The sequence below is a fragment of the Sander vitreus genome, chromosome 21 (assembly GCF_031162955.1).
Source record: "Sander vitreus isolate 19-12246 chromosome 21, sanVit1, whole genome shotgun sequence".
Lineage (NCBI taxonomy): Eukaryota > Metazoa > Chordata > Actinopteri > Perciformes > Percidae > Sander > Sander vitreus.
Window position 1 is genome coordinate 16,505,979 of NC_135875.1, and position 25,136 is coordinate 16,531,114.

Sequence of the window (25,136 nt, forward strand, 5' to 3'; positions counted from 1 at the left end):
TTCTTGTAGTTAATACAAAAAAAGTAATAACAAAACGTATTTCAGTTTTTTCTGGTTGTTTTCTAATTGCTGGCAGGTCGTTCTGTTCTTGATACGTGTATTAAAAATGGAACGTGCAGTATATTGTTGGTCTTTGTTGATAATCACTCTTTAGCAAAAATGCTATGAAACTGACCTGGAAGTCCTGAGGTTTATCAACTAGTCGCTGGCGATTCTGTGCCCTGTTGAACCGTTGGCGGAGGTTAACGGGCTGACCCAAGGGGACCCCTGCGGAGCCACTTTGGCCCCCATCTGGTAGAGTCTCGTCCCCCTCCTCACCACCACCCCCACCACCCCCTAATGAGCAAAAAAACAGGATGATCAAATACACGGCATGCGTCTAATAAAATGTATTGCTACCAGTAAACCTTTACTGCATTGCACTGTATCACTAAGAATTAGAGAAACATACCAGCATCCACTGTGGCATCTCCTGCCAGAGGGTCATTGAGGTTTGGTGCGGCATTGGCTGGAGGATCATAGCCAATCACGAGGTTGATTGTAGCCTGGAAGGAAAAGATTGGCTGGTCTATTATTTGATTTCTTTAAAAAAATATATGGAAGTCTTCCTGTTGCTCAAATTCTTTTATTCATAAAGAAAGATACTTACTCCTATATTCTGTCCATTTTCATTGGCCAAAGGAATATTTCTGGATGGCAGTGATCTGGTTTGACCTGAGACGAGGTCTTTCAGAGAGATTTTGGTTGACCCAATGAATCTAAAACACAGCAGTGAAATATGAAATACAGAAATAGATTTGAATCCACTGTACTGCACTAATTTCCTGATTTAATAAGGCAAAACTTAGGCTTGCCGTTCAGCCAACATATCCGTAATCATGTTAAAGACCATAGACAAAAATTGAATGCCGTATGTGCGCTCAGTGGTGTCACATTTACAAAAGGAGCATATAGTGTGACAGGTCACCTCCCAGCGCTAACAAACCCTGCCTGCTCAGACAAACAAGCACACCTCACAGTCACGGTGCAGAAGCTACCGGCCAGTGATTCATGATGTGTTTATTCATGTGTGACTTTAGAGAACTGAAATGAACCTGTTCCTCAATTTGCAGGTCCTTTGAGCACCAGCTTTGAACAACAGAGCCAGGGGGATTTTGGACCCGTTCAAATTTCCACTGGTTAAATAACAAAACATAATAAGTTGGCTGAAAATCAGAGGAACTTCCTGGTAACAAAAACATTATCCGTCTGTACACACTGAGTCATTCGCCTCTAAGTGAAACATTTCCCTTATGGAATTTTAATTACAACATTTCCTGCAAAATGAAATAATCAACATTTTAATGATTAAGTTGAAAATGAACAAAAAAGTTGTCAAGAAAAGGCGGTGAATAAAGGATACAGATTAAAGATGAACTAGAACTCCTTCTTAGATATTTCAAGAACCAAACTAAATGAAAAAAAAACAGATTGGACTAACAATAATATTGGACTCCTCTTATACAAGTACACTAGCCTTTTTCAGTTATAGCTTGTGGTTGATCGCAATCTTTCTTGATGTTCAGCCAAAAGCTACGCAGATCACTGTGCGGCTTGTTTATGCTCAGACACTCATGAGTATCTATGAAAGCAACACAATTCTATTTGCTCTGAGAAGAAAGAAAATATTTCACAAATCTGAAATGTTGCCAATGAACCATAAGAAGCTCAGATATTTGAAACACAGGTGTTTCTATTATTTTGTCCACCCAATTTAAAATCAGTAGGCTAAATAACAAAAACACCTATTTGTAAAATGCAATACTGTACAGCACCATAACCTGCATCCTTTCAACAAAACAGAACATTATAACCTTCATGAAGGAAGGAATGATTAGTTGCTGTGTTAGACTGCATTAGTTTGAGCTAGGTATACCTAATAATAAATAAAAAATAAACCTAGTTAATGTTTGGCTGATAAATGATGTTCACTGTATTGTGTCAAAAGTAACACAATGTAGCTAAAGGAATGCAGTACCTCATTACAAACTATATCATTCTTTGGGTGGACTGAGTCATATTATTTTGGCAGCATTCCTGACGGGAGGAATTTTCCCAAGATGGAAACTCAGTTACTCACTACGGACACAAGATCCAATAACACCACTCTAGGCTCAGAATCAGATACATCCAAGGCTGGCCTTAAAGCTTGCGATTAGACCCAAATATTCAACATTATATTTCCCCCTTTGCTAAAAACACTTGTCTAGCATTAGGTCATAGGATTTGTATAATCTTGTCTTAATACTGAGCAGCAAAGCAAATGATAACTTAGATGAGGGTATACATTATTAAAAAGTAAACTATAAATATGCTAAATCATATTATGTTGCACTGCACTGACTTAGAGCAAAGTAAGATGAATATATAATTCAATGAATTATATACAATTACTCAGACAGCTGCATAACAGGTTAGCAACGATTTAGGTCACTACAGAAATAGTTGGAGAGAGTTTTGTAGGGAGGAGAAAGAATTGTTTTGGCAGCACTACATCAGGAAGGAGGCTGGCAGGGATTCTCCTGGTAGTTAGTGACCTGGTATGTAGCCCCGAATCTCACTGAGGCACCAACATTGTTAGGTGTAATTTCCAATTGCTTCTCAGCAAATATGTGGACAGGATTTGGATCAAGTAGGATGTAACTCATCCACTCTCCTAGGAGTTTTTCCTTGGACACGTCTGCCAACAGCTTCATGCTCCAAACTATTCAAAAAGCTTAGGTGACCCAATTCAGGCGTAGGGCTGTCCCTCTCAGACATTTTTCATTTTGCAACTTCTTTGCATTCTGATAAAAGCATTCAAATATGAAAGAGATTACAATACAGTATGATTGTACGATATTAAACACTACACACACTAGCCTGAACCTCTACCAAAAGTTATGGGACAATATTGACGCTCAGTGCTGTATGAATTGTGAACAGAATATGGAAGACGTGCTTAGACGTTCCCCCATTGTTTCATGTAAAAACAGAATTTAATGAACAAAACAGACTTTGTGACAGTTGCAAAGCCCTGGTGAGTCACATGGGAACATCCCCACGTCCAAACAATTGCAATCACCCATAAACAAAAGATGATGTGCATGGAGTTATGGTTGGATGTATAGGTACAGTTTTCCCTTTTTTTCAGCCTTTAACAGCCAGTGGAAAAACAGACAGAAGTGCTTCATGCCACCAGACTTTTAGTCATACATAAACAAGTTTAAACTGTTGGCCTTTTTCTGGTATAACGAAGTTCTAATTTATCCAAACCAAATAGCTATGATCACCTTTCCGTGAAGGGAAAGGAGTGACTTTCAACACAAGCGTCCTTGGCTAGATTTCAGTTCAAAAAGTTAATTCATAATTCATTCAGTCATAATTATTTGCTTTCACATATCTGTTAGCATGGATGAGTGGGATGATACAGCTCAGATCTTTGCCTAGCGTGTGAAAATCAGCAGTTACAGATACCTAATTATTACTGTTGCGTCATATATTAATAAACCGAGTTTTCAGCACTGCAAGGCCATAAAATCCAGAAATATTTTTTCATAAACAAGGTAGGTGAAAGTAGGTAAATATTAGGACGCACTGCGTTCTATAAGATGGAAATAAAAAAAATAAAAAAAAGGTTCTAAAGTAAAAAAAAAAAATTCCAGCCATATCCTATGAAGAATTTTACCTAATTGTTTTTACCACCCCCACATTTTACTATTCCAAGTGTATCTGGGCAGAACAAGTTAATATTTAATGGTAATAATAATAGAATTTAAGCCATTTCCTTGTCACGTTAGCGTTATCAAAAAACATGCAATGACTTCTAAAAGTCTGCAGCGCGGTTGTAGAACCTTACAGTGTTTTCGTCGAGATAATTCTTAATGTGAAAATGAGTAGGGTAAGAGGATCAGAAAAGCATGTATAGGAGGTGCAAAGCAGGATATGACAGTCCATTTTTAACCATGAACTAACATTTAGCTCAAAGCACAGCTGTAAACAGAGCCCTTACAGAGGTGCTAGCATGGCTGTAGTCTTGTTTTGACCTGTCTAAAATCCTTTAACAGAACATGCTCTGTCTGTAAAATGGCTTTACTTCTTTAAATATTCTCTTAAAAAAGGATTTAAGTTAAATAAAAAAAGATGGAAATCAAACCTCAATCATTTGTCATTTCACAAATAGGTGTAAGGAAAGGACATTTTTTCAATAAAATGCACCATAGGTAGATCAAGACTGTGCTGCTATGTACACAGCGAGGGGAAGGGAAGGGGTTTTCAAGGTAAAGGTACTTTATTGTCACATACACATAGCAAAATCCATTCTCTGCATTTAACCCATCCCTCAAGGGAGCAGTGGGCAGCCATTTACAGCGCCCGGGGACCAACTGCAGATCTGAGCCAGTGCATTGATCAAGGGCAATGCCTGGAGAACCTAGTACATGTTTTTTGATGGTGGGGGAAACCGGAGCACCCGGAGGAAACCCACGCAAACATGGGGAGAACATACAAACTCCACATAAAGAAAAGGCCCGGAACGACCTGGATTCAAACCCAGAACCTTCTTGTTGTGAGGCCACAGTGCTAACCATCTTCAGATTTCTTTCTGAAATCAAATTAGTTAAAATGACACAGATTGCTTCTTTGTTTCCCATTTCTTTGCCATGACAACAGGGATTACCCATGGCAGCAGCTGGGAAACTATTTAAGAAAGGGAGAAGTCCTTTTCTGCTCCCACTGTGTAGATCTTTAGGGAGTGTGTCAGACGGGTGAGCTCAGTGGAAAACTTTACTCAATTTAACATGGACTCGTGTGCTAGAGAGGCACCCTTGAAAAGCTCCTCCCCTCCTCCTTATGACAGTCCTATGCACTTGGGGAACTTTTACTATATAAAGCTTATGAACAGGAGAAAAAAAAAAAATATAAAAATATATATATATATATACACTGCATTTGATCTGTTAGAGATAAATCCCAAAGACAGATATACTTCCATGTGCTTTGTTTGCTAACAATAGACAAGACTTTGATACCAGTAATTAGAAATGTCGAAGAAACATTTTTTGCGGTTGGTCTAGATTGGTCCCATATGTGATTCTGGCTTTATATGGAAGCGACAACCTTGAACTGTTTTAAAGCAACTTAGAAGCATTTTGCATTACAACACCTCTCCTTACACAGTGTCAAAGCAGTTTATTCATACTGTATGCACTGCAGTTACAACACTACAATATAGTTTGGCAAATAAATGCCACATTAAAGTATTTTCCTTTAAAATTTTCCCTGTCCTCAGTGACAGAGTACCACACAAACCGCCCCAGAGAAAGAGAGAGAGAGAGAGAGAGAGAGAGAGAGAGAGAGAGAGAGAGAGAGAGAGAGAGAGAGAGAGAGAGAAGACAAACAGCAATGCATCTATCCATTGTTGCACAATCAGGCTCAGTCATCCCACATAGTCCAGCAAGTCTCAGCATGGCAAGCAGGGTGTGAGGGGGTAGACAGAGCCAGCTACATAACTCAGACAGAGGGTTACTATCATAATATCTAACTTACTTTCCTTGTGTTTATAATTTTTTTTTACTGTGTTAATAATGATGTGTATCCTAACCAGCAGGTAGTTGAACTTTAGCATATAAAAATACTTATTTCACATCCAAGGTACTCCAGATTGAGACGGCCTTAAAGACAGCTCGTGTTAGACTGCCTGTGTTGTCTCTGAATAACTATACTCAAAAAAATTTACATGCATACAATAGAAAAAAGCTTCTGTTAGCTAACCTGCCGTCGGACTAGACAGACTACAAAGTCGTCGTTCAGACAATAAGAAGTTTGTGTAGTGATTCAATAAGGTGAGGCTCACGTCTTCTCTTTCATCGTTGCACAAATGCCACAGCAAACACAGAGCTCAGCCTCATCCTGGGTTTGTTTCCACTTACTTATCTTTCCCAATAGTTTCATAGTCTTTCACAATCACGTCTATGTAGGAGCTAGAGTCCAGCCCAGTGCCCTTCAGATCGAACTCAAGCACCTGCAAGACAAGATGAGGGACACACAGCCCGTCAGATATGATACTCCAACTGCTGTTATGTCCTGAAGAAGCAAATCTTTATCTAAAAGAAGGCCCTTTAATTGATGTAACCTGAGTAAATAATGATTCTGCAACTCAGCCAGTACGACCCACAGCAGTCACATCGAACTCCGAGCTCGTAATCTTTTGACGTGGTCAATTCATCCTGACAGTCATATGATGACCATGTGATGTGTATTGCTGCCTTTGAAGTGGGGTTATCTTTTAATTTGTCAATTATTTCTGCTTTCATTAGCAGCTGATTTAAACTAACTGATTCAAAATGAAAGTACAGGAGAGAGGCAGAGATACCTGCATGTCCCATGTGTGTGTTTGTGTGTGTTTGTAATGGAGATTTACCTCGTTCCACACAGGATTCAGCTCATTGTCAATCCATTTTGTTTTCTTCTTCTCTTCTGAAAGTGAAATAATTTTTTGAGAATATTTATTGAAATTTCGACTCTTAATACACATATAATCATTTTACCCACTTGTTTTGCTGGCAAAGTTAAGTTAATGCTGTGTCTAAACTGGCATTAGTTATGCATGCTTTATGGGAAAGAGTGATATCAGTGGGCTGCAGTTTTTGCCTTTACAAGGAAGAAGGGAAAAAAAGAGAGAAGCTGCCATATCTGGCTGGGTGGTGATGATGATGATGATGACATAGGTACAAAAAACAAACAGCTGAGAGCAACTGGGGCGGACTACCAGGATCACTTACTCATCATGGTGGCCAATAACATTTTGTGTCTGATACCATTTTAATTCAGTAGCTGAATACTAATTTCCCTGCAATTTCTAACTTGTCTTTTCTCTCCATTAGAGCCTTTGTTCTGTCTGAGCTCATGTGTACACGCTACATGTCCAAGCATGGGCCCTACCCAACTGCATTGGCATATGCTGTGACATGTTGGGAGCATTTTCAGTGATGCAATAGAAATTATGCTTACGTTTTATTTCTTTCCTTACATGATTTTGCATTTAGAAGAACTACACTGACACTTTTCTAAATGGACTATTGGACGTCCAGTTAATGCACAAGTAGAAGAACACTAAAGAATACCACTACTGAATAGTTTATTTATTGCATGGGCCAAAACAATTAAAACCATATAGTGACGTCATACTAGATAAATGTATAACATAATTGAGCGACTATGAACTTAACATCTAGTCAAAAAGACACATTTTAGACCCTTCTTTGAGACCAAATGTTAGGCTACAAGTAACCCTTTTTCTCCTGTGGAATGAATACAATTTAAACGGTTTAAGTAAAAAAACAAAGAAAGAAGAGACGTACCTTTAAAAATCACAGTGGTAATTGGATCAGGCTGTCCAACTTTCTTTTTAGGCAGCCCTTTAGCCGATTCTACAACAACACGCAACATGGCCACAAACAGGTAAAAAAAAAAAGACTAAATCAGTGAAGTTGATTTGTTGAGGAAAAAATGTCTACAATGGATTGTCGTGCTTTGGCATGCATACTGCCCCATCACTGAAGCAGACAGGGCAGGGCTGAGGAAGTATATTTCCAGTCCCGATTGTGAGAGCGAGGGGAAATAAGGGCGGACCACGGGGATGTAATTATTCTGAGTGGAAGGTCTAGAGCTGCTGCTGCCACCACCGTGCGAGTAGCCTACAACTGAGTGGAGATGGCACAAAGAGTTCCGTGTTTCTTCATTAAATCCAGAAATTTTTGTTTAGTGAATTTATTGTCGCCAGATGTTTGCTATATAGCTTTATAGCTTATTAATTACTGCCACTCTTTGGGTTAAACTTTCCTCTGCATGTCTGATCAAACATGTTGGCTGTGGCTCCATCTAGTGGCTGTACCGGGTAACGGCATGTGTCAACAACGACTCAAGGGGGGCAAAATACCTGAATAGCATTGCATGTGCAGTGACACATTTCAACCAAAGGCAAACAATAGACCTACCCACAGCATATCTATGCAATGTGTCCTGGAATATGAGCTCATATTACCATTGCATGTTTCCGTCTTAGGACTGATTCATATCATTAGTGCTCCTGATTTCCACTGTAAAATACAATTCAAAACTCGTGATTATCTTGTGTTTTTCATTTTGGAAAAGCTTTCTAACATCATGGAAACAGCAGCTAAATACTGGTATTTTTGGAGTAATGTTAACGTGACCCGGTGAATTTGTACAAAATACATTTCATATCCACTTTTGTTCACCTACCTTCTGTATTGTCTGTCTGTTAGTTTCCAGTCTGAGATGTGTGTGGTTACCTTCAAAGACCCACTGATGACATCATTGCTATGACAGAGCCTGCTGTAAAAGGTCTACAGGAAGCCATTTTTTTTATGTTAGTTCCACTTGTGCTTTTCTTGCTATAGATAGCCACAAATATACTGCGAAGAAAAAGTGTAATACTGTGCCACTATTTTCTGTTGTCCATTTCTGGTCATTGGATCATATATCAGATGCATTATATAGATGATATAGATATAGACGTTTGAGCCAGTTACAGTGCAGGCTACTGGTGTGCGTAGGTCTCATATTAGACCAGGTACAAAGAATTGCCCAGCAGACCAGACTCCAATGGGACTTGACTACCTTCATTAAACATAGTGGGAGGCCACTCTGGATAGCTCATGCTCATTGAAGTGGTAAGCAGGAGGGTTGCGGGTTGCCTGGCAATAATTAAACTGTATTAGTTATAACAGTCAGTGAGGCTATAACAACATGACAAAGTATCATAGATTATTGCTTTTACTCGTTTTAACTTGTATATTTGCACTGGACCTGTACTGATGTATAAATATAATTCATATTAATTAATAATTCATAGTCCTTATTGTGTATTGCGTGTTTAATTGTCGTCAAGCAAAAGTTACCAATATTAACTCTTCTGGGTCCTGCCTAACTTTGCTTCTATAAATGATTAATCCACTGAGGGCTGTAGGGTTTGTGGCTCTGTTACCCCCAGCAGACTCGCAGTTATTTTGAAAACACTCATCTCCCCACGGTCTTCTCACCAGTGATGTGTTGACTTTCCCCTCTCGGAGGGGTCAAACACTTGCGAAGGATGGCTTATTAATCCGTGGACCTGGACATTCCTTCCCTGTCTGGAGACAAAAAGCTTTGTTTGAGCAAATCAGGTTTGCCTTAAAAAGACAGAGGGAGAGATGGAAACAAAGGTCCTGGGTGTTTAGGCTCAGAGCATGGTGAGGATCTCAGATTGGCCTCAGCGCTTGTGGGTGCTGCATCTTTGTCTGTCACTGGGATATGGATCTTAAAGAACCTGAAACACTGACCAATGTCGATTAGATCTGGATTTTAAACTAGAACTGGAAAAGTTGGAGCAGTATCTGGTATTTGGCAGAATGTAAAGAGGAGTTCAAACAGTGAGGCTCGGGTTAATAATATGAATACCTTAAGAAACAGCAAAAATCCGTGGGTGCTTTATGAGACAGAAGTACCACACAGCAGGATTTGGTGAGTTTTCTTTAACTTGTTCTAATTTATCTGATATTGCTAAATATACCTCATCACTTTTAATTAACTGAGTACGACCTGTTACTGCATACCAAAGCCTGTTTGTCAGTTTTGCATGTGATATGTAGGCTGTACCTCATAATATTCCTCCATAATAGTCATCATACTGCTGTTTTTATTCTTAATGTGACACCAGTTCATATATTCTCAAACGTTTTATCATCTCAAATCTCTTCCTGTCAAAAACAAAATCACTCTGAATGAAAATGTCATGCTGGTTTCAATCGTCTATCCTTCATCCATCTACCCACGCGTTTATCCTTCCATAACATTACAAGAAGTTATGTAAAGTCTTCTCTAAAGTTGAATGCCTGTCACTGGATCAGATTCACATATTTTCTCCACTCAGACACTGACAAGGATTTCTTCCACCCTTCCTACACAGCTTCACCAACTCTTTCGGATACAACAGCCTTTTTACACTCCCTTTTTCAGCAAGCTTATACACTTTTATTACTTAATTATTTTATGGTTCCATTAGCATTGGCGAAAAATGTGTATGATGTAAAGGACCACTCATGCATGTACAGATGGACCTGGAAAAGAGCTCACAATGCGACTTATTGTTCCAGCTTGTAGTCTCCCCGAGCAACAGGGCCACACAGGAGCTGGTGGTGGTGAAGAACACTTGGATGTTCCCCAAACATAACTTATTCCCCCACCACTTATTCCCCATTTGCAAAATTTACCAAGCACACACATTAAAACCCACCGTTCAATTGTTATATATTCCTATTACTCATTGTATGTTTCAGATGAAACATACAATATAAGACTTCATAATGTGATTTTAAACTTTTTTTTGGATCAGCAGTGTGTTGTCCTAGTGCTACCACTTGGGAGTGCTGCATTCATTCTGCAGTTAGCCAGTCACAGACCAGATGTCAGTGACTTGATGGAATTTATAAACAGTCAAATTCACTTAAAAAAAACTAAAATGAGTGAAGCTTAGACAAAAAAAAAGGTTCCGGATTGATCGATCTTTGGCTTTTTTCCTGGGCAGCGTCTTTATTTCTACTAATTCTTATGCCCTGCATGTTTTGAACCAACTGTACACCTGCACACATAAGAAGGAAGTCAGTTGAAAAACTGTCCAATTCCTGCACAAATTAAGATTTTCCTTTAAATGATCATTCCTGCAGTGATTCAGCCTGTGGAGTAAGTGCTGCAGAGAAACTGACCCCCGAGCACCTGCAGCTCCTGAGAAATGCATTTAACCGTCCAAAAGATGGCGCACAGATACATGAAAACATGTCGAAAGGAAGGAGTGGAAGGAACAGAGGAGGAAATGAAGAGCGTGGAATGAAGTTGGAAGAGTTTCGGGAAGTTCTTAGGTCTGTGGTTGGTCCAGATGTTGAGGACACATGGGTTGAAAGGTTCTTCAGTGAGGTAAGGAGAAATACTATATGTCTTATAAAAAAGAAAAGCACATAGGCTATACACAGTACAATACATTATCCAGTATAATACAGCACATTCCATTAGCATAGACTCACTGTGGCATCAAACATGTTTTGGAATGATGATGCAGGGCCACTGAGAGTCTTCTAACTGTTTCATATCCAGGTAGATATCAGCTGTTCCGGGCAGGTGAAGTGGAAGCAGCTGTGTTCCTACCTGCTTCTGGAGTACACTGAGAGAGAGCGCGCCTCCATTCCCAGAGCTGCTCCTCTGGACTCCCAGCCACAGATCAGACACTGCTCTCATAACAAGGTAGATATCCACCGGTCCACTGATATCTGGTAAAGGGAGAAGGAAGGTTGCATCTTCGTAGGATTTTCCAATGTTTAAACAATTGCACCGAAAGGCCAAATGGGGGTGCCAAAATTAAAGGTCAGATCCCAAAGCAGTTTTGAGTAGAGAGCATAGACTATATTAACAGTCTACGAGAGACAGATTACATTGACGTGTGTCTAGCTGCTCAGGGACTGCAGATGGAAAGTTGTATGACATTAGCTAAATTGGGTAACGTTAGTTTTAGTACTTGGCTCATAACCTGACAAATACATACAGGCTCATAAAACAAAACATTCTTACAATAAACATAACGTTAACCCCAACCAACCCCAATCGAATTCAATGACCGAACGTTACGTTTAATGTAAAAAAGGGTCACTGACAAACCACAGTAACAGTATCAAACTTTATCATTACTGGTCAGTCTTATCATTCTTACCATACTTACCGGGCAGAAGTTTTCAGCAAATAGCTACAGTGCTCAGCTAACTTCCCAGCACCAGGGGGCAGATAGCAATTACGCTAGCTGGTGAAGAAACTCCAATGTTATGTTAGCACTAACATTGGAGTTTCTCATGGATGTATTAAGAGAACACCGACTGCAACTTTTCCGCCAAAATTAACCGAAGGAGGGTGAGGCACTACATCCATGGCGTCAGGTCATGGAGTTTCTTCACCAGCTAGCATAATTGCTATCTGTGCTAACTTAGCAAAACGCCAGACATTGCCCTCAGAAGTCCAAAACAAACCTAAAAAAGAAAGGAAGTGAATACTGGATTTACAGTTGTCAGGTGGGCAGAAACAATTAATGGTGTAGCTAAGTAGTCAGTGTCAATTGTTTGCTAACATAAACATGTTAGCAAGCTGTGTGTCTATCAGCTAATGGAGGTATTCTGCCCCTTTGCAGCCGAAAATGAGAATAGTTTTATCTATTTATGGTCCCCAGGTTACCTGGGCAAAATGAAAAACATTGGTATTTTATACGTTTCACATATTCAGCAGTTTTTACAAATGATACTGAACAAAGGTGATAATGCTACAATGAAGACGAAGCATCTGCTCCAAAAGTTTTTTTGTTTTTTGTTTTTTTTATTGACAAAACATCTACTCCAGAAGTTGCCTGCAGCATCTGTGTGGGATGACACAAGTTACTAGCTGCATTTTTCTGCACTCAGTTTAAGATTTTTTTCTAGTAATACTTGTATTCCTCTAATAACCTTTTAATTTATTAACTCATTCCTCTGCAGCGGGAGCCAACAGTGCGTGTGGTTGCTGTCTCCCACCCTCCTCCGCTCCGTTATATTAGTGTCAGTAAGGGAGGTCAGATCACTGTCTGGAACAGCAGCCTACACATCCTTAAAACTCTAGGGGTGAGTGACATCATGGTACTACTGTTACATCCACATGAAAGTAGCTACTCACACTCACACTTTAAAAAAAATGTTTATTCCTATTTAATCCAGCTTGCTGGAGACCCAACAGAGCAAGTTGCCAACACGAGGAGATTTAGAGGTTGGACCACTGATGCTGTCTACATGGGCAATGTCCACAAGGTTGCCATAGCAACTGACTGCAGGGACTTGCACTTTGTGAATGTCGCCATGGGCAGCGTATTTGAGGATGTCCACCTGTTTGGTATACTTGATTGCTTACATGTACCTACTAAATGTTACTAAACTGAGCTGGTCACTATAAAAACCAGTTACTGTATCAAAAATATCAAAATCTTCAAGTGTTAACTCATTGTCTCATCATTGCCCCAAGGGTTCCGTAGTGTCCCGAGTGCACTTTGTTACTGGCATGATGTTCAGGTAGGACCATTATTCCTTTGAGATGTTCTTTTCAGCTGGACAAATTCACTCTAAAAGCAATAATCTCATCACATGAATCTGAAAGCAATACACCCATCATTTTAATATATGTGGGTTTTCCCTCCAAGTGTCCAGAGCGACCTTCTCTGCTGCTACTGGGGGATGAAAAAGGAGGAGTCCACCTCATGTGGTTCCTGAATCCATCTAAAGGACTTTTCAAGAATCCATCCAAGGCAGAGAATGGCCCACAGAGGATCTTTTTCCCAGTAAGCTTGGCCTTGTCTATTTAAGTACTTCGCTCAGTCTCTGGTTGTTGGAGATAAATGTATCATGCAGGCCCTAGTAGTAAACAGTGTAGCAGTCAGCAATGCCAACCACTTGTTGATTACACTCCAATTTTACAAATAAGCATGTATTGTTACTCATCTTGACAACAGGACCTCGGTGAACACAGCAACATGGTGTCCTACCGTCACATCCCTAACATCCACCAGGAACCAATCAACAGAGTGATGTTTGAGCCCAGCGCCAATGTCATCATGACATCATCAGAAAGTGACACAAGCTCTGTGGTTTTTATTAATGTGACACTAAAGCAGGAGCCTTATGTGTGGTCATTTAAGCAGGTAACTGACTTCATAGTGTGGTGTTGCCTGATCTAATGTTGAATAAGTTATTATGTGTTGTGTATTCTCAGTAGTACATACAACTGTGTATCATACCTTATTCTTTGGGTTAGACTTTTATAATGACACGTTCAAATTTTGAATTTTTCACACATGCTCACAAAGTCAGGTTTAAGCATTTTAGGAGCATCAGAAGTATGTTTCTAGACATGTATTTCTCCATGAACAATAGTATGAGAAACTAAAACGTAAAAGAGCAACAAGCGAGTTGTCGTTTTAGACTTTTGATGTGGATCGAGGTCAGGTGGAGCTCACAGTACTCTGGTCTGGGTGACTCTGACCTAACTGGGTAGGTCAAGGTTTGAAAATCAACTTTCACTCCATTAAACTTGTTTATAAATCAATAAATGTCCTCATGTGGCAAAATAGTACATAACTCATTCAGTGAATTATCCCCAGCCAGATTTATCTAAAAGAAAAAATACAGTATGAGATATGAGTTAAGTTATTTCTTAAGATGACTCCTGCCCTGCATGTAGAGACAGACAGTGCCACTATGTGGAGAGAAAAAGTAATGCTGTCAGACAAAGCGTTAAACTGGGTGGTGATGCTTCCTGTTATTCACAATGGCTTTTTTTCTTTTTTTTTAAACGAGCACACTAATTTTATACTCCTATAAACTGTCTGGACATTTTAACAATGAAGCCACACCCCAGTTCAAAATAATGAGACCAGATGGCTTGATTTGTATTATCAGAAGTGAGCATGCTTTATTTTTCAAAGCAACATATGCTGTGTACCATTTTGCTCTTTTTGTCTCATTTCAGGGGGCTAAATGTTTTGACTACAATGCCTCTCTGCAGTTGATGGTCACAGGAGGTTGTGACCGAGCAGTCAGACTGTGGACTCGATTTGTGACCACACGTCCCATAGCTACGCTGCTGGGTCACTGCACCACTGTGTTGGATGTTGCAATCTACCAACCTGTTGGGCAGATCTTCAGCTACTCCAGAGATGCTGTGAGTCATTACAGATTAAGCTAAAAAATTAAAAAATAGAGCACTGACCTGAAAAAACATTATGTACATTTATACTGTTTATCATATACAATTTGAGACTTTTTTTGTGAAACATGGCATATCACAACAGAGATTGTTTATTTTCTAGTTGACGAATTGTTCCTTTGTCAGGAGCTGAGGGTTTGGGACATTTCCAGCCATCACTGTCTGAAAACCATCTGCCTGCAGTTCCCATGCCAGCAGCCAGGTCGAATCCCAGAACACGGCAACTTCCCCTTCCTGTTGCTGAGCCCTCCTCTTCCTGAGCACACCCAGTCTCATTTAGTGGTGGGATGCAAAGATTACCTGGCACTGCTCAACCTGGCTGAAACGAGAAGAGGAGGAGGCGGATGGTTGACAGATGAAGGAAAGGAAACTGGACCAAACATTCAAAGTGGTCCTGCCCTCTCCTGTGCTCTGTATAACTCCGCTCTGAGACAGGTGGCGACGGGACATGCCGACTCATCTGTGTCTCTGTGGGACGTGGAGTCGGGGAAGAGGCACCTTCAGATCTTAAACGCTCATGGAGAAGATGAGCTCACCTGCATGACACTAGACTCCTCCCACAGAAGACTGATCACTGGGGCTCGGAATGGCACTATTAAGGTTTAATACCACTTCTCACTTTCATTTTGTACAAAAATACTGTGAATTTGATACAATCGGTGTAGGCTGCCATATGTACACATTTATTTGACATATTTGAGAAAGTTAAGAGTTTGTTAATGAGAAGACCACTCCCCGAGCAGGTGTGGAACTTACTAAACGGCCTTAACTTGCACAAACTGGAGCCCATCACCAACTCTGAGGTCACCGGGTTGACCTGTCTCCATAACAACCAGCTGCTGGCTGTGGGGTGGAGCCAGCGGGTCGCTCAGTACGACATCGCAGCTGCCAAGGTAAAGATAAAGGTGCTTTGAATTGATAATCTACCGCAGTTTCACAAAGAATAACTTTAGACTAGACTGAGACGCAGTGTTGAAAGTTTCAAGTCTGTTGCACCTGTGACTACACTTAACAGTGATGTCATATGGGTTTCACTGCAACAAAGTGAATAATTCAACCCCTGCAGGGGCAGCAAAAACAAGATTTTCAGGGGGTATTAAATTACTCTTTAACTTTCTGCTCATAACTAATGCAATAATATAATAATGTAACCTAGTATTCCAGGTATTACTTCCCCCCCTCATTCTTAATTGAAAGATAAGCGACAGAACATTAAAGGTACTCTGTAAAGTTATGTTTGCATTCACTGTTTCACACCAGAATGCATTATGTACATCCTTAACAGATAGTAAACATGTATTTAATGTATTTCCCAAAACATCACTGAAAAAAGCACGTTTTTTGAAATATGTGAAACTTTGCATTGTTTATATACAGTATATTTGCTTGCTATCAGCCTTCTTCTTCCATGCATTCCATGCAGGACAATCAACTCAGTGAAATAGCATGAAACCATCAGCGAGGCTGTGTATTATGGGGACCCACTTTAAAAAGCATTGCTTCATAGTGGTACTAGTGGTCATAACCTCCACAGTATACCTTACATGTCAAACTTCAAGTACTGTGGAGAACATTCAGTGTAATTAAGACATGGGAAACAACACAAATTAAAACAAAAAAGCCAGACATTCTTACATTTTTTTGTGCATGTCTGGTGGGTCTTTTCAGAAGAAAATGCTCTGCAGGACAGGGAATGATGTGTCATGTTTCTACCAGTAAAAGTTTGTTTGGAAAAATAGAAGAATAACTGTGTAGTTATCACGAGCATCGACAGAGATCATTACTCAACGAACAAACAGAAGCACCACCTACTGAAACGGAAAATCACAGCATTAAATCCATTACAAAAGCTTTAGATTGACAGGAGATTCTGGGAAGTGCAGCACACATATTCACTAATCACCAAAAAGCTTAAATGCATCAAGATGTACACATCAAGATGTCTTAGCCTTCGCGCTTCTGCTCATCCATAAGTTCTTCCCCAGATGTTGAGCGCTGGATGATGAGTCCCACACAAACAACTGTCACCATAGTGACTAATCTGGTACAGACTTAAAACACTGCAGGTTTTTTTTTTTTTTTTTAAATAAATGCTGACAACAGTTTGAGCTTAAGTCATTTAGCTCAGCTTTTAGAAAATACGTCCTGCAATACTAGCACACAATGTATTTCATTAAATCCAATAAATAGTAGTTAAATCTGTTATCTTTAAATCAGACCTCTTACGAATTTGTATTGCTAGGAAAATCAAAATGTCTAGAACATTTCAGAGCTTAAAAAAAGATTTACCGCATCCACCTGCACACACTCAACAACAAATAAAGATGAAGCATTGCCAGTGCCAGTATAAACACCAGTATGAACTGCAGTGTGAGACTAAAGTCTGAACGTGCATATTTTCAAACCTCAAATTCTTGTGTTACATTTTACATCTCAACCTTTAACTACCATCTGCACTGCGGTTGGATTCATCCCTCGACTACAGTAGTAACATTCAGAATTCATGCTTCTCCAGCAAATTCTCAGTCCTGTTTCTCCTCCACTCATAATGTTTCTCGTTGTGAAGCCCCCTGTGTCAGCAGAGCCAGCTTTTTGAGAAAACATTTTAGGCAAGGGACTTTTTAGGAGTTTTTTTTTTTTTTTTTTAGGAGTAAATGATATCAGTGAATGACGTAAATTACATGCTACACATCACCTGGTGAGCTCAAAGACATCTGGGTCATGCAAGACATCTGCACCAGTATTCTTCTGCAGTCCACCATGCTGAGCTTCCACACATTTTAAAGAGCCGACACTGACTCAACACTGTAGCCCGGAGGTGTAAACAAAATCAGTAAACCAGAGAAGGAAATAGAGCTGCTTTTCGCAAGGCAACACAAACAATTACATGTACTTTCAGACCGTTTGTAAACTGTCACACAGTGGGAAGTGATGAGCAAAGAGTTGCACAATTTCAGCCAACAAGCTCATGCACAAAGTGGAGCCTGAAGGCAACATGGTGCTTTGTGATTTCTGGAAAACCTTTCCTGTTAGCACGAAATGGGTCAATCCGAACACACACACATTTTTCTTTATTTCTTTTTTTTTTATAATCAGTAAAAAGCTTTGCTGTTTACTAATCATCATATACCGTGCATATAGGATTTGTATGTAAGAGCAGACCTGTCGTGGAAGTCCAGCGGCGTTCACAAGTCAGACATCTTGGCTGTGTGTCAGTGCTCTGCTCTGGGGGTCGTTGCCACGGCGAGCCATGATGGAGAGGTTGTTATCTGGAGGCTGGAGACGCAAGGACCAGTGCTTCACCTACAGAGACCGACACAGAGAGGGTGAGAAAACACAGCCGTGATGTAAGGATAGCAAAGATTCACCAGTCAAGGCAGTGGTTGAAAGTAACTGATTACATTTACACAAGTGCTGCACTTAAGTGCATGTTTGAAGTACTTGTACTTTCTTTCAGTATTTCCATTTTATTCTACCTTATTCCTCTAAACTTTAGAGGAAAACATTGTACTGAATTAAAAACATAATAAGCGTGTGAAATACAATGCATTGTTAAAGATTAAACCAGTGGTTCCCAAACTTTTTGGTTTGCGACTCCTTATTTTTCAAAAAGCAGTGTCTAGTTGGGACCCTTTGTCACATTCAAGACGTAAAATCATCCAATATGAAAAAGCAAAAGATTTAAAAAATAAAATAAAATAAAAGCAAAGATGAGAGAAAATGCAAAATAACAAATGTTTGTAGCAGAACTTTGTTTTTTCTTCTTTCCTACGCCATTAACTATGTCACAACCCCACAAACTCTTGTCTGGTGGTAAACCAAATTTTTGTCAAGAGTACTGCGTCCTTAGTGGGTGGTATCCATTGTTATTGTCCTTTTGTTTTTCCCGTTTGCTTGTGTGCATCTAGAGTGGTGCCCCCTGTGGACAGCCTCTTGTTCCTGCAACATCGGGCTGTCAACAGAAAGTTGAGAAACAGAGGTGTCCTGGTCTCATCTCAGGCTGGCTTTCTCTGCTTTTGGAGCATCACTGGACAGACGCACACGTATGGTGAGTGAGTGGGGAAGAAAGAGGGAGGATGGTGCAGAAAGTATCATTCAGAAGAACTGCATGCAAAAGAAAAAAATACATGAATTTAGAATAAAACTCTCGCAGTATCAAAGAGGTGGAGGCACCACACTCTACAGTACAAGCAAATGACAAGCAGCTGTCAGTTTTAAGATGGATTTTCAAACAGCCAGAGCAGTGACAGAGAGCCTGCACTGTCAACTTGGCCTCCCGCCTGTACCATTCCTGGCAGCCCACAACTATGTCTCTTTCCAGATCCCATCTGTGTTTAGTGGTGTGGGATTCATGCACTGTGGCCGCTGCATATGTGTACGAGCATGCATGGGTGTATGAGGGAGCCAGTGTGTGTGTGTGTGTGTGTGTGTGTGTGTGTGTGTGTGTGTGTGTGTGTGTGTGTGTGTGTGTGTGTGTGTGTGTGTGTGTGTGTGTATATACAGGTCTGTATATGTATCCGTGGATTCTTCTAGCAGAGAGGAATTTGAGAGCATGGGATAATAGGGAGATGTGTAACATAACATTTAGGGGAACATTTTGTTTCAGAAGTACATTTGTCATTTAAGTCAAGACTATTCTTGAAAGTGGCACACAAATTGACGACTTAGATTTACTTGCATGCAACTTTCTCCCTGTAGACCGTCAAGAACCCAAACCAACAGGAGACTATTGTAAATAAGAACATTCGTCTAGATTTGACTTGGTTTCTTTATGGGTGCAATTCAGGTTTAACTTCTTATTCCAGGCCAGTTCTATGCTCTGGAGCAGCCAGGTGAGCGTGTGCTGAGCCTGAGCTCAGATCAGCCTAAAAACACCATCCTGGTCTCTGGAGACACAACGGGCTGGCTTCAGATCTGGGACATCTGTCACTATGCACTGGACGTCCAGCACGAGGTGAGTGTATGTCTTTGTGTGTGAGAGTTGATGTAAATCAATAAAAGATGAAGTGTGTACTGTACAGTATATCCACAAATACCTGTTCTCTTTCCACACAGCCAGATTGTGAGCGGCCTCCTCTGCTGCAGTATTGGAAGGCTCATGAGAGAGCGTTAGTAAGTGTGGAAGTCCTGGAGATTGCAGACAGATTGTTTGTCCTCACAGCCTCAGCCGACGGCTCTGCTAGACTGTGGACAAAGGACGGAGATCATGTGGGTTCTTTCGGGCAGGAAGTGATGTGGAATATCACTGAGCCAGCTACTTACCAGAGGTGAGACTCATCCATGAGTATATGTCAAATAATTGGAAAAACAGTCAGATAGGGAGCTCAGAAACACCAGTGCATCCTTAAACAAATTATATTTAAATACATAAAACAAAATTGCATTAGTGGTGAAACAAAAAATGGCAGATTTGGACATAAATGCTAAAAATGACTGTACACATGCTGCCTGTGAAACATATTGGATCATACAGTCCAAATTTTGAGGATGACGTCTGTAAACATGGCAGCCTTTTTGGGATTTTTTTTATCAAGCAATGATGTCAATAGTGAATGGTTTGTGCCAAATCTAATATAAAGGCATACGTCATAGTTGAGTTGCTGCTTCCTCCAAAAAAAAAACTCCTCCTTTGTTGTTTCCACAGACCTTTGAGTCTTGAATAGCAACTAGTTCGTCCTAGTTTGGTTAGAGGGCATAAACTCTGGCTTGGCCCAGGCCTTTGCAGTGTGCTTTGACTGTATTTCTGTCACATATTGGGTAACATGAACCATAAAGGAGGAAGCAGAGTGCAGGGAGGTGAAAGACAGAGTCAGCACATATGTGAGAGTGAGAGAGAAAAAAATTTGCGGTCTAAAAGTCACTTATGTTGTTTGCATCAACTTCTCTGCCCTACTCTTCTCGCTGTCTTGTCTGTCACTACCTCTGTGGCTTCTGATTGGTTGACCATTCACGGAGCGCTAGACAACATTTTAATGTCTCTGCTGTAGCTCTTGCATAAGTGTTGTATAATTCCGATTTTTCCACCATGCCTGCACCGTGGCTCTAAGGATGGCAATGACGACCAAATACCTGCAAAACTAATGGCATTCCCATCAGCCTCATCTGTACTTTGTGTTTAGTGTTAAATTAGCAACTGTTAGCATGCTAACACGCTAGTGAGCAGGGTAATCATTATACCGACTTAACATCAGCATGTTAGCATCCTGACATTAGCATTTATCATTAGCACTGTGCCTAGGTACAGCCTCACAGAGCCTCTTGTATGGCTGTAGACTCGTGTTTTGGCTATGCATTGCCCAGTTCCTAGCCAAGCAGTAAATATTGTATTCAACCACATTTTAATAATGCATTAGCAAGTGTAAACATCCCAAATTTGCTTTAAAGAATTTCACATAGGTTATGCATAATTGCACAAGATGTTGTCCTCAACGTAGAGGCTGCCAAGCAATCACTTTTTGCCACAAAAGTCTTGAATCATTCAGATAGCTTTTAGCAGCTAATCAGTGTAAAATTCCATGTGTTTTAATTTACCCAAGAAAGCAGTAAAATACACACACACACACATGCACGCACGCACAGAAAGAGAGAGAGAGAGAGAGAAGGAGCACACAGAGTACTCAAGTGCAGGCCACCACAGAAATCTAACAACACATGGATATCAGACTCTGTGACCAAATGTCACCCAGCAGCGCTCATTGATCCTGTCTAGTTCAGTGACATGAACAACATTGGGAAACCTGTTTAATCTAGAGTACACAGCTTTTTGTTTACCGAGTCAATTCCCTTCGGCATAGAGCAATATCTGTTGGTTCTGACATCCACAGGAAGACGCAAAAGAAACTGACAGAAGACACGGGGGAGATAACTGAAAGTGACGAAACAGGGCTCAGCAAGGCCAAAAGTCAAGTACCTAGCCCCACCAACAGGGGTCAAACTTCAGAGGAAGAATGCTGTTCTGAAGGCAATCATTTATTGCAAACAGGTGTTTTGAGGTGCTACACACTCTGTCACACACACACACACACACACACACACACACACACACACACACACACACACACACACACACACACACACACACACACACACATAGATGGCCTCTCCCTGACCCAGCCCATCTCCAGTCACATTTTGGCTGTTCACTGGGAAATGTCCCTTCCAGTAATTATTACTTTCCTTAGAATCCCTCGACACATGTGGACGGGTGTGTGTAGCTCCTGCTGCTGCTGCTGCTGCAGAAAGGTACAGGTCAGGATGGCCTTCCAAGCTAATTTAACCTGATACTGATTAAATCATGTCCAATTTCACCATGTTATGAAGAGAAGAGTCAGAGCATTCTTCACATTCTCTTCCTCTGAAGTCTGGAGCTCAGCTCGGGAACATTTGGGCAATGTTCTGCTCCAGAGACGCAAGACAGATTGTTGAACACAAAAAAAATTAAGTGCGTAAATGCTCGAGGTTTGTGTGAGTGTGTGTGCGTGCAAGACATTTCCTTCACTTTCCTTTCACTGTCTACCCGTTACTCAGAACTTGCCAAAATAAGCGATTAGCTGTGCTTTTTTAGCAACCACACCCAGGCAGACACAGTTATACACACACACACACACGCACACACACACACACACACACACACACACACACAACTAATTAATGTTGTTTCCTTTCATCCACTTTAGCTTCATCCGCCAGCCCAGCAGAGAATGACCATGAGCAACCTCAGCAACCCATGGTAACCTACAAACACACACAATCAGCAGCTGATGAGAACACTTGTTATTCTCATCTCACTTGTTTTCTTTCGGTGCATGCTTATCCTTCTGTCCAACCAGAGGTGTCAAGTAACGAAGTACAAATACTTTGTTACCTTACTTAAGTAGAAATTTTGGGTGTCTATACTTTACTGGAGTAATTATTTTACAGCAGACTTTTTATTTCTACTCCTTACATTTTCACGCAATTATCTGTACTTTCTACTCCTTACATTTTAAAAATAGCCTCGTTACTCCTATTTCAGTTCGGCTTGTTTTCATTCCGGCTTGTCATCGTTCAAAAAAACACACAAAAAAACCCCTATCCAGATAAATCACGCCATCCGGATAGAGTGAATTTGATTGTGGTTGGATGAGAAGTATAAACATATATCATTCCGACACCCTATTGGTTTGTACGTAATTGATTTCGGTGCCTTATTAGGTGCAACTTACATGCCTGCACTTCTCTCTGATGCTCCGAAAACGGACGATAGAGGGAACTGAAACATCGCCACACGTGACGCTAGTTAACGCTACAGTTGGCAGCAGCTAACGTTAGCCTACCGCCAGCTAGTAGCTGGATTAAACACGGGTAAAATGCTGACAGCTAAACGGTGTAAAAGTGTCTGTATTTCACTGAGAGGATTGTAACACCAGACTGTAGCTGTCGTTGTCTGAAAAACACAGACTCAGCCTGAAATAAGTTATTATTACATTTTTAATAAATCATTTAATTTTGACCCTGTGGCCTTAGCAATACACAAGCCGTTCTTTAATGTCACCTTGTGCTCCTTTTTTTTAAGATCAACTTTTTATTGTTTTATATTTTTGAACATACAGAACAGACAAATACAATTGAACAAGATGCTCCTTTTTTTTGTGGAGGTGGGGTAGTGCACTTTAAGCCTCTGTGGGGGTGGGCTAAAATTTTGTCCTTAATGGCATTTTTCCCCCTTACATTACTTTTATACTTTTAAGTAGTTTTGAAACCAGTACTTTTACACTTTTACTTGAGTAAAAAGCTTGAGTTGATACTTCAACTTTTACAGAAGTTTTCAAACCCTAGTATCTATACTTCTACTTGAGTAATGAATGTGAATACTTTTGACACCTCTGTGTCCAACCATCATATATATGTGTGTGTGTGTGTGTGTGTGTGTGTGTGTGTGCGTGTGTGTGTGTGTGTGTGTGTGTGTGTGTGTGTGTGTGTCAGTATCTGTGTGAGGACTTTTGACAGACAGTAGCTTTATGTTACGAGAGGAGACATCCGTTTGATGACATCCACCACAGCAATCTCTGTTGATTGGCTGTTTTCTCCCCATCAGACTCTGGTCCTGCAGGTGACTTTCGCACTGATTCCTGGATCCTTTCCCTTCTCTCCTCCTCCTGCTGGCTTGACAAATACCTGATCTTTAAGTTCTGTTGGTGCACAGTGACTGCAATAACTAATAGTTCATCTATTTTTAATGTACTTCTCTGTTGTTCAAAAAGAATGCCCAAAATGTAAAACTTAAATAAATAGTTTGGATGTGAGGATCGATATATATCATTTGATATCACTCATCATGATATCACTTTTATTTGTGTATGGTAAATATAAAAATACAGCCAGTCAATGAGTTTAGCTTAGCATAAAACGCGGAAAAGGGGAAAAAGGCCGGGGCCAGACTGTGGTTCTAGTTGGAGGCTAACAAAAGTCTCCAACTAGGAGCTCTTAAATTTACTCTTTAACACATTGTCTTTTTTGTTTAATTTGTACAAAAACAAATGTAAAAAAGAAAAAGAAAAAAAGTGGTTTTACAGGGTGTTATGTGCCAGACTACTGTATTTATTGGCAAGTCTTGTCATATCTTGTCATACTGTGAAAGTGCAAGACAAACAACGAAGACACCCAAAGTGCTGGTTAGTAGATGTTACCTTTGGAGCCAGGCTAGCTGTTTCCCCCTATTTCCAGTCATTATGCTAAGCTAAGCTAACTGTCTAGCTTCAAAATTAATAGACAGACACGAGAGTCGATCTTCTCATTAAACTCTAGGCAAGAAAGCCAATAACCAAATTTCCCAAAATGTCGAACTATTCCTTTAACTATTTAATCTGTTGCGCAGGAAGAACACAGTTGCCACTCAAAGCATTAGTATGTGACTTTTGAAAGAGAAAGTGACACATTAATTTTTCTTACGAATGATAAGCTAAACTCCTTAAACAATAAAAAAAAAAACACTCTTGCTCAATTCAGTACACTCAAGGGATTCACTGCTACAGTCTGTGACTTGGTCTGCTGATTGTCTATATCCTTGACGTTCCGCTTCCAGGATTGCTCCTTTGCCGCTGGAAAATCCGCTGGATTTATCTCATTTAGGCCGGATATCCGTTGCCTTGGGCTTCTTTTGTGTTGGCATTTTAAACTCCGGTCAATTTATGAGGACTATAGTTAACCTTTTCTCAGATCTCTGCAGGGTAAATCCAGACAGCTAGCTAGACTATCTGTCCAATCTGAGTTTTCTGTTGCACGACTAAAACAACTTTTGAATGTACACGTTCCAC

At 40.3% G+C, this 25,136-nt stretch overlaps 2 protein-coding genes across 12 annotated transcripts in view; one reads left to right on the forward strand and one right to left on the reverse strand.

Moving 5' to 3' along the window:
* LOC144536390 (myoferlin-like) overlaps positions 1-7,606 on the reverse strand; it is a 28,962-nt gene extending 21,356 nt beyond the window's left edge. For 4 of the 7 annotated variants that reach the window (XM_078279499.1, XM_078279500.1, XM_078279498.1 and 1 more), the window contains exons 1-6: positions 7,380-7,605; positions 6,440-6,495; positions 5,949-6,040; positions 650-758; positions 452-545; positions 176-336 (exon numbers count right to left, since the gene is read on the reverse strand). In XM_078279499.1, coding sequence (XP_078135625.1) covers positions 176-336; positions 452-545; positions 650-758; positions 5,949-6,040; positions 6,440-6,495; positions 7,380-7,467 — 600 coding nt within the window. In that variant the 5' untranslated portion in view covers positions 7,468-7,605. Of the gene's footprint in view, positions 1-175; positions 337-451; positions 546-649; positions 759-5,948; positions 6,041-6,439; positions 6,496-7,379 lie in introns of all 7 variants that reach the window. The other 3 variants (XM_078279496.1, XM_078279495.1, XM_078279494.1) reach the window with 1 other exon arrangement.
* A 3,142-nt stretch (positions 7,607-10,748) lies between these two features.
* On the forward strand, positions 10,749-24,125 carry LOC144536477 (cilia- and flagella-associated protein 337). 5 transcript variants are annotated; one of them, XM_078279641.1, is made up of 17 exons: positions 10,749-10,992; positions 11,170-11,316; positions 12,588-12,710; positions 12,804-12,975; positions 13,105-13,151; positions 13,280-13,417; positions 13,589-13,777; positions 14,605-14,796; positions 14,968-15,441; positions 15,585-15,746; positions 17,983-18,167; positions 18,750-18,889; positions 19,647-19,795; positions 19,897-20,108; positions 21,666-21,833; positions 22,518-22,570; positions 23,806-24,125. In XM_078279641.1, the coding sequence occupies exons 1-16, from the start codon at positions 10,855-10,857 to the stop codon at positions 22,543-22,545; spliced, it is 2,664 nt and encodes an 887-aa protein (XP_078135767.1). In that variant the 5' UTR covers positions 10,749-10,854; the 3' UTR covers positions 22,546-22,570; positions 23,806-24,125. The 5 variants fall into 5 exon arrangements, with proteins under 5 accessions (XP_078135767.1, XP_078135764.1, XP_078135765.1 ...); XM_078279638.1 differs by having other exon boundaries at positions 21,666-21,823; XM_078279639.1 differs by having other exon boundaries at positions 15,585-15,734; positions 21,666-21,823.
* Positions 24,126-25,136: the final 1,011 nt, after the last annotated feature.

Bases quoted from the DNA above. Each gene is read 5' to 3' on its own strand.
- LOC144536477 (XM_078279638.1), top strand. From the start codon at position 10,855: ATGTCGAAAGGAAGGAGTGGAAGGAACAGAGGAGGAAATGAAGAGCGT. The intron at 18,890-19,646 runs GTGAGTGAGTGG...TTCTTATTCCAG, and splicing joins TGGACAGACGCACACGTATG to GCCAGTTCTATGCTCTGGAG. The intron at 20,109-21,665 runs GTGAGACTCATC...TGACATCCACAG, and splicing joins GAGCCAGCTACTTACCAGAG to GAAGACGCAAAAGAAACTGA.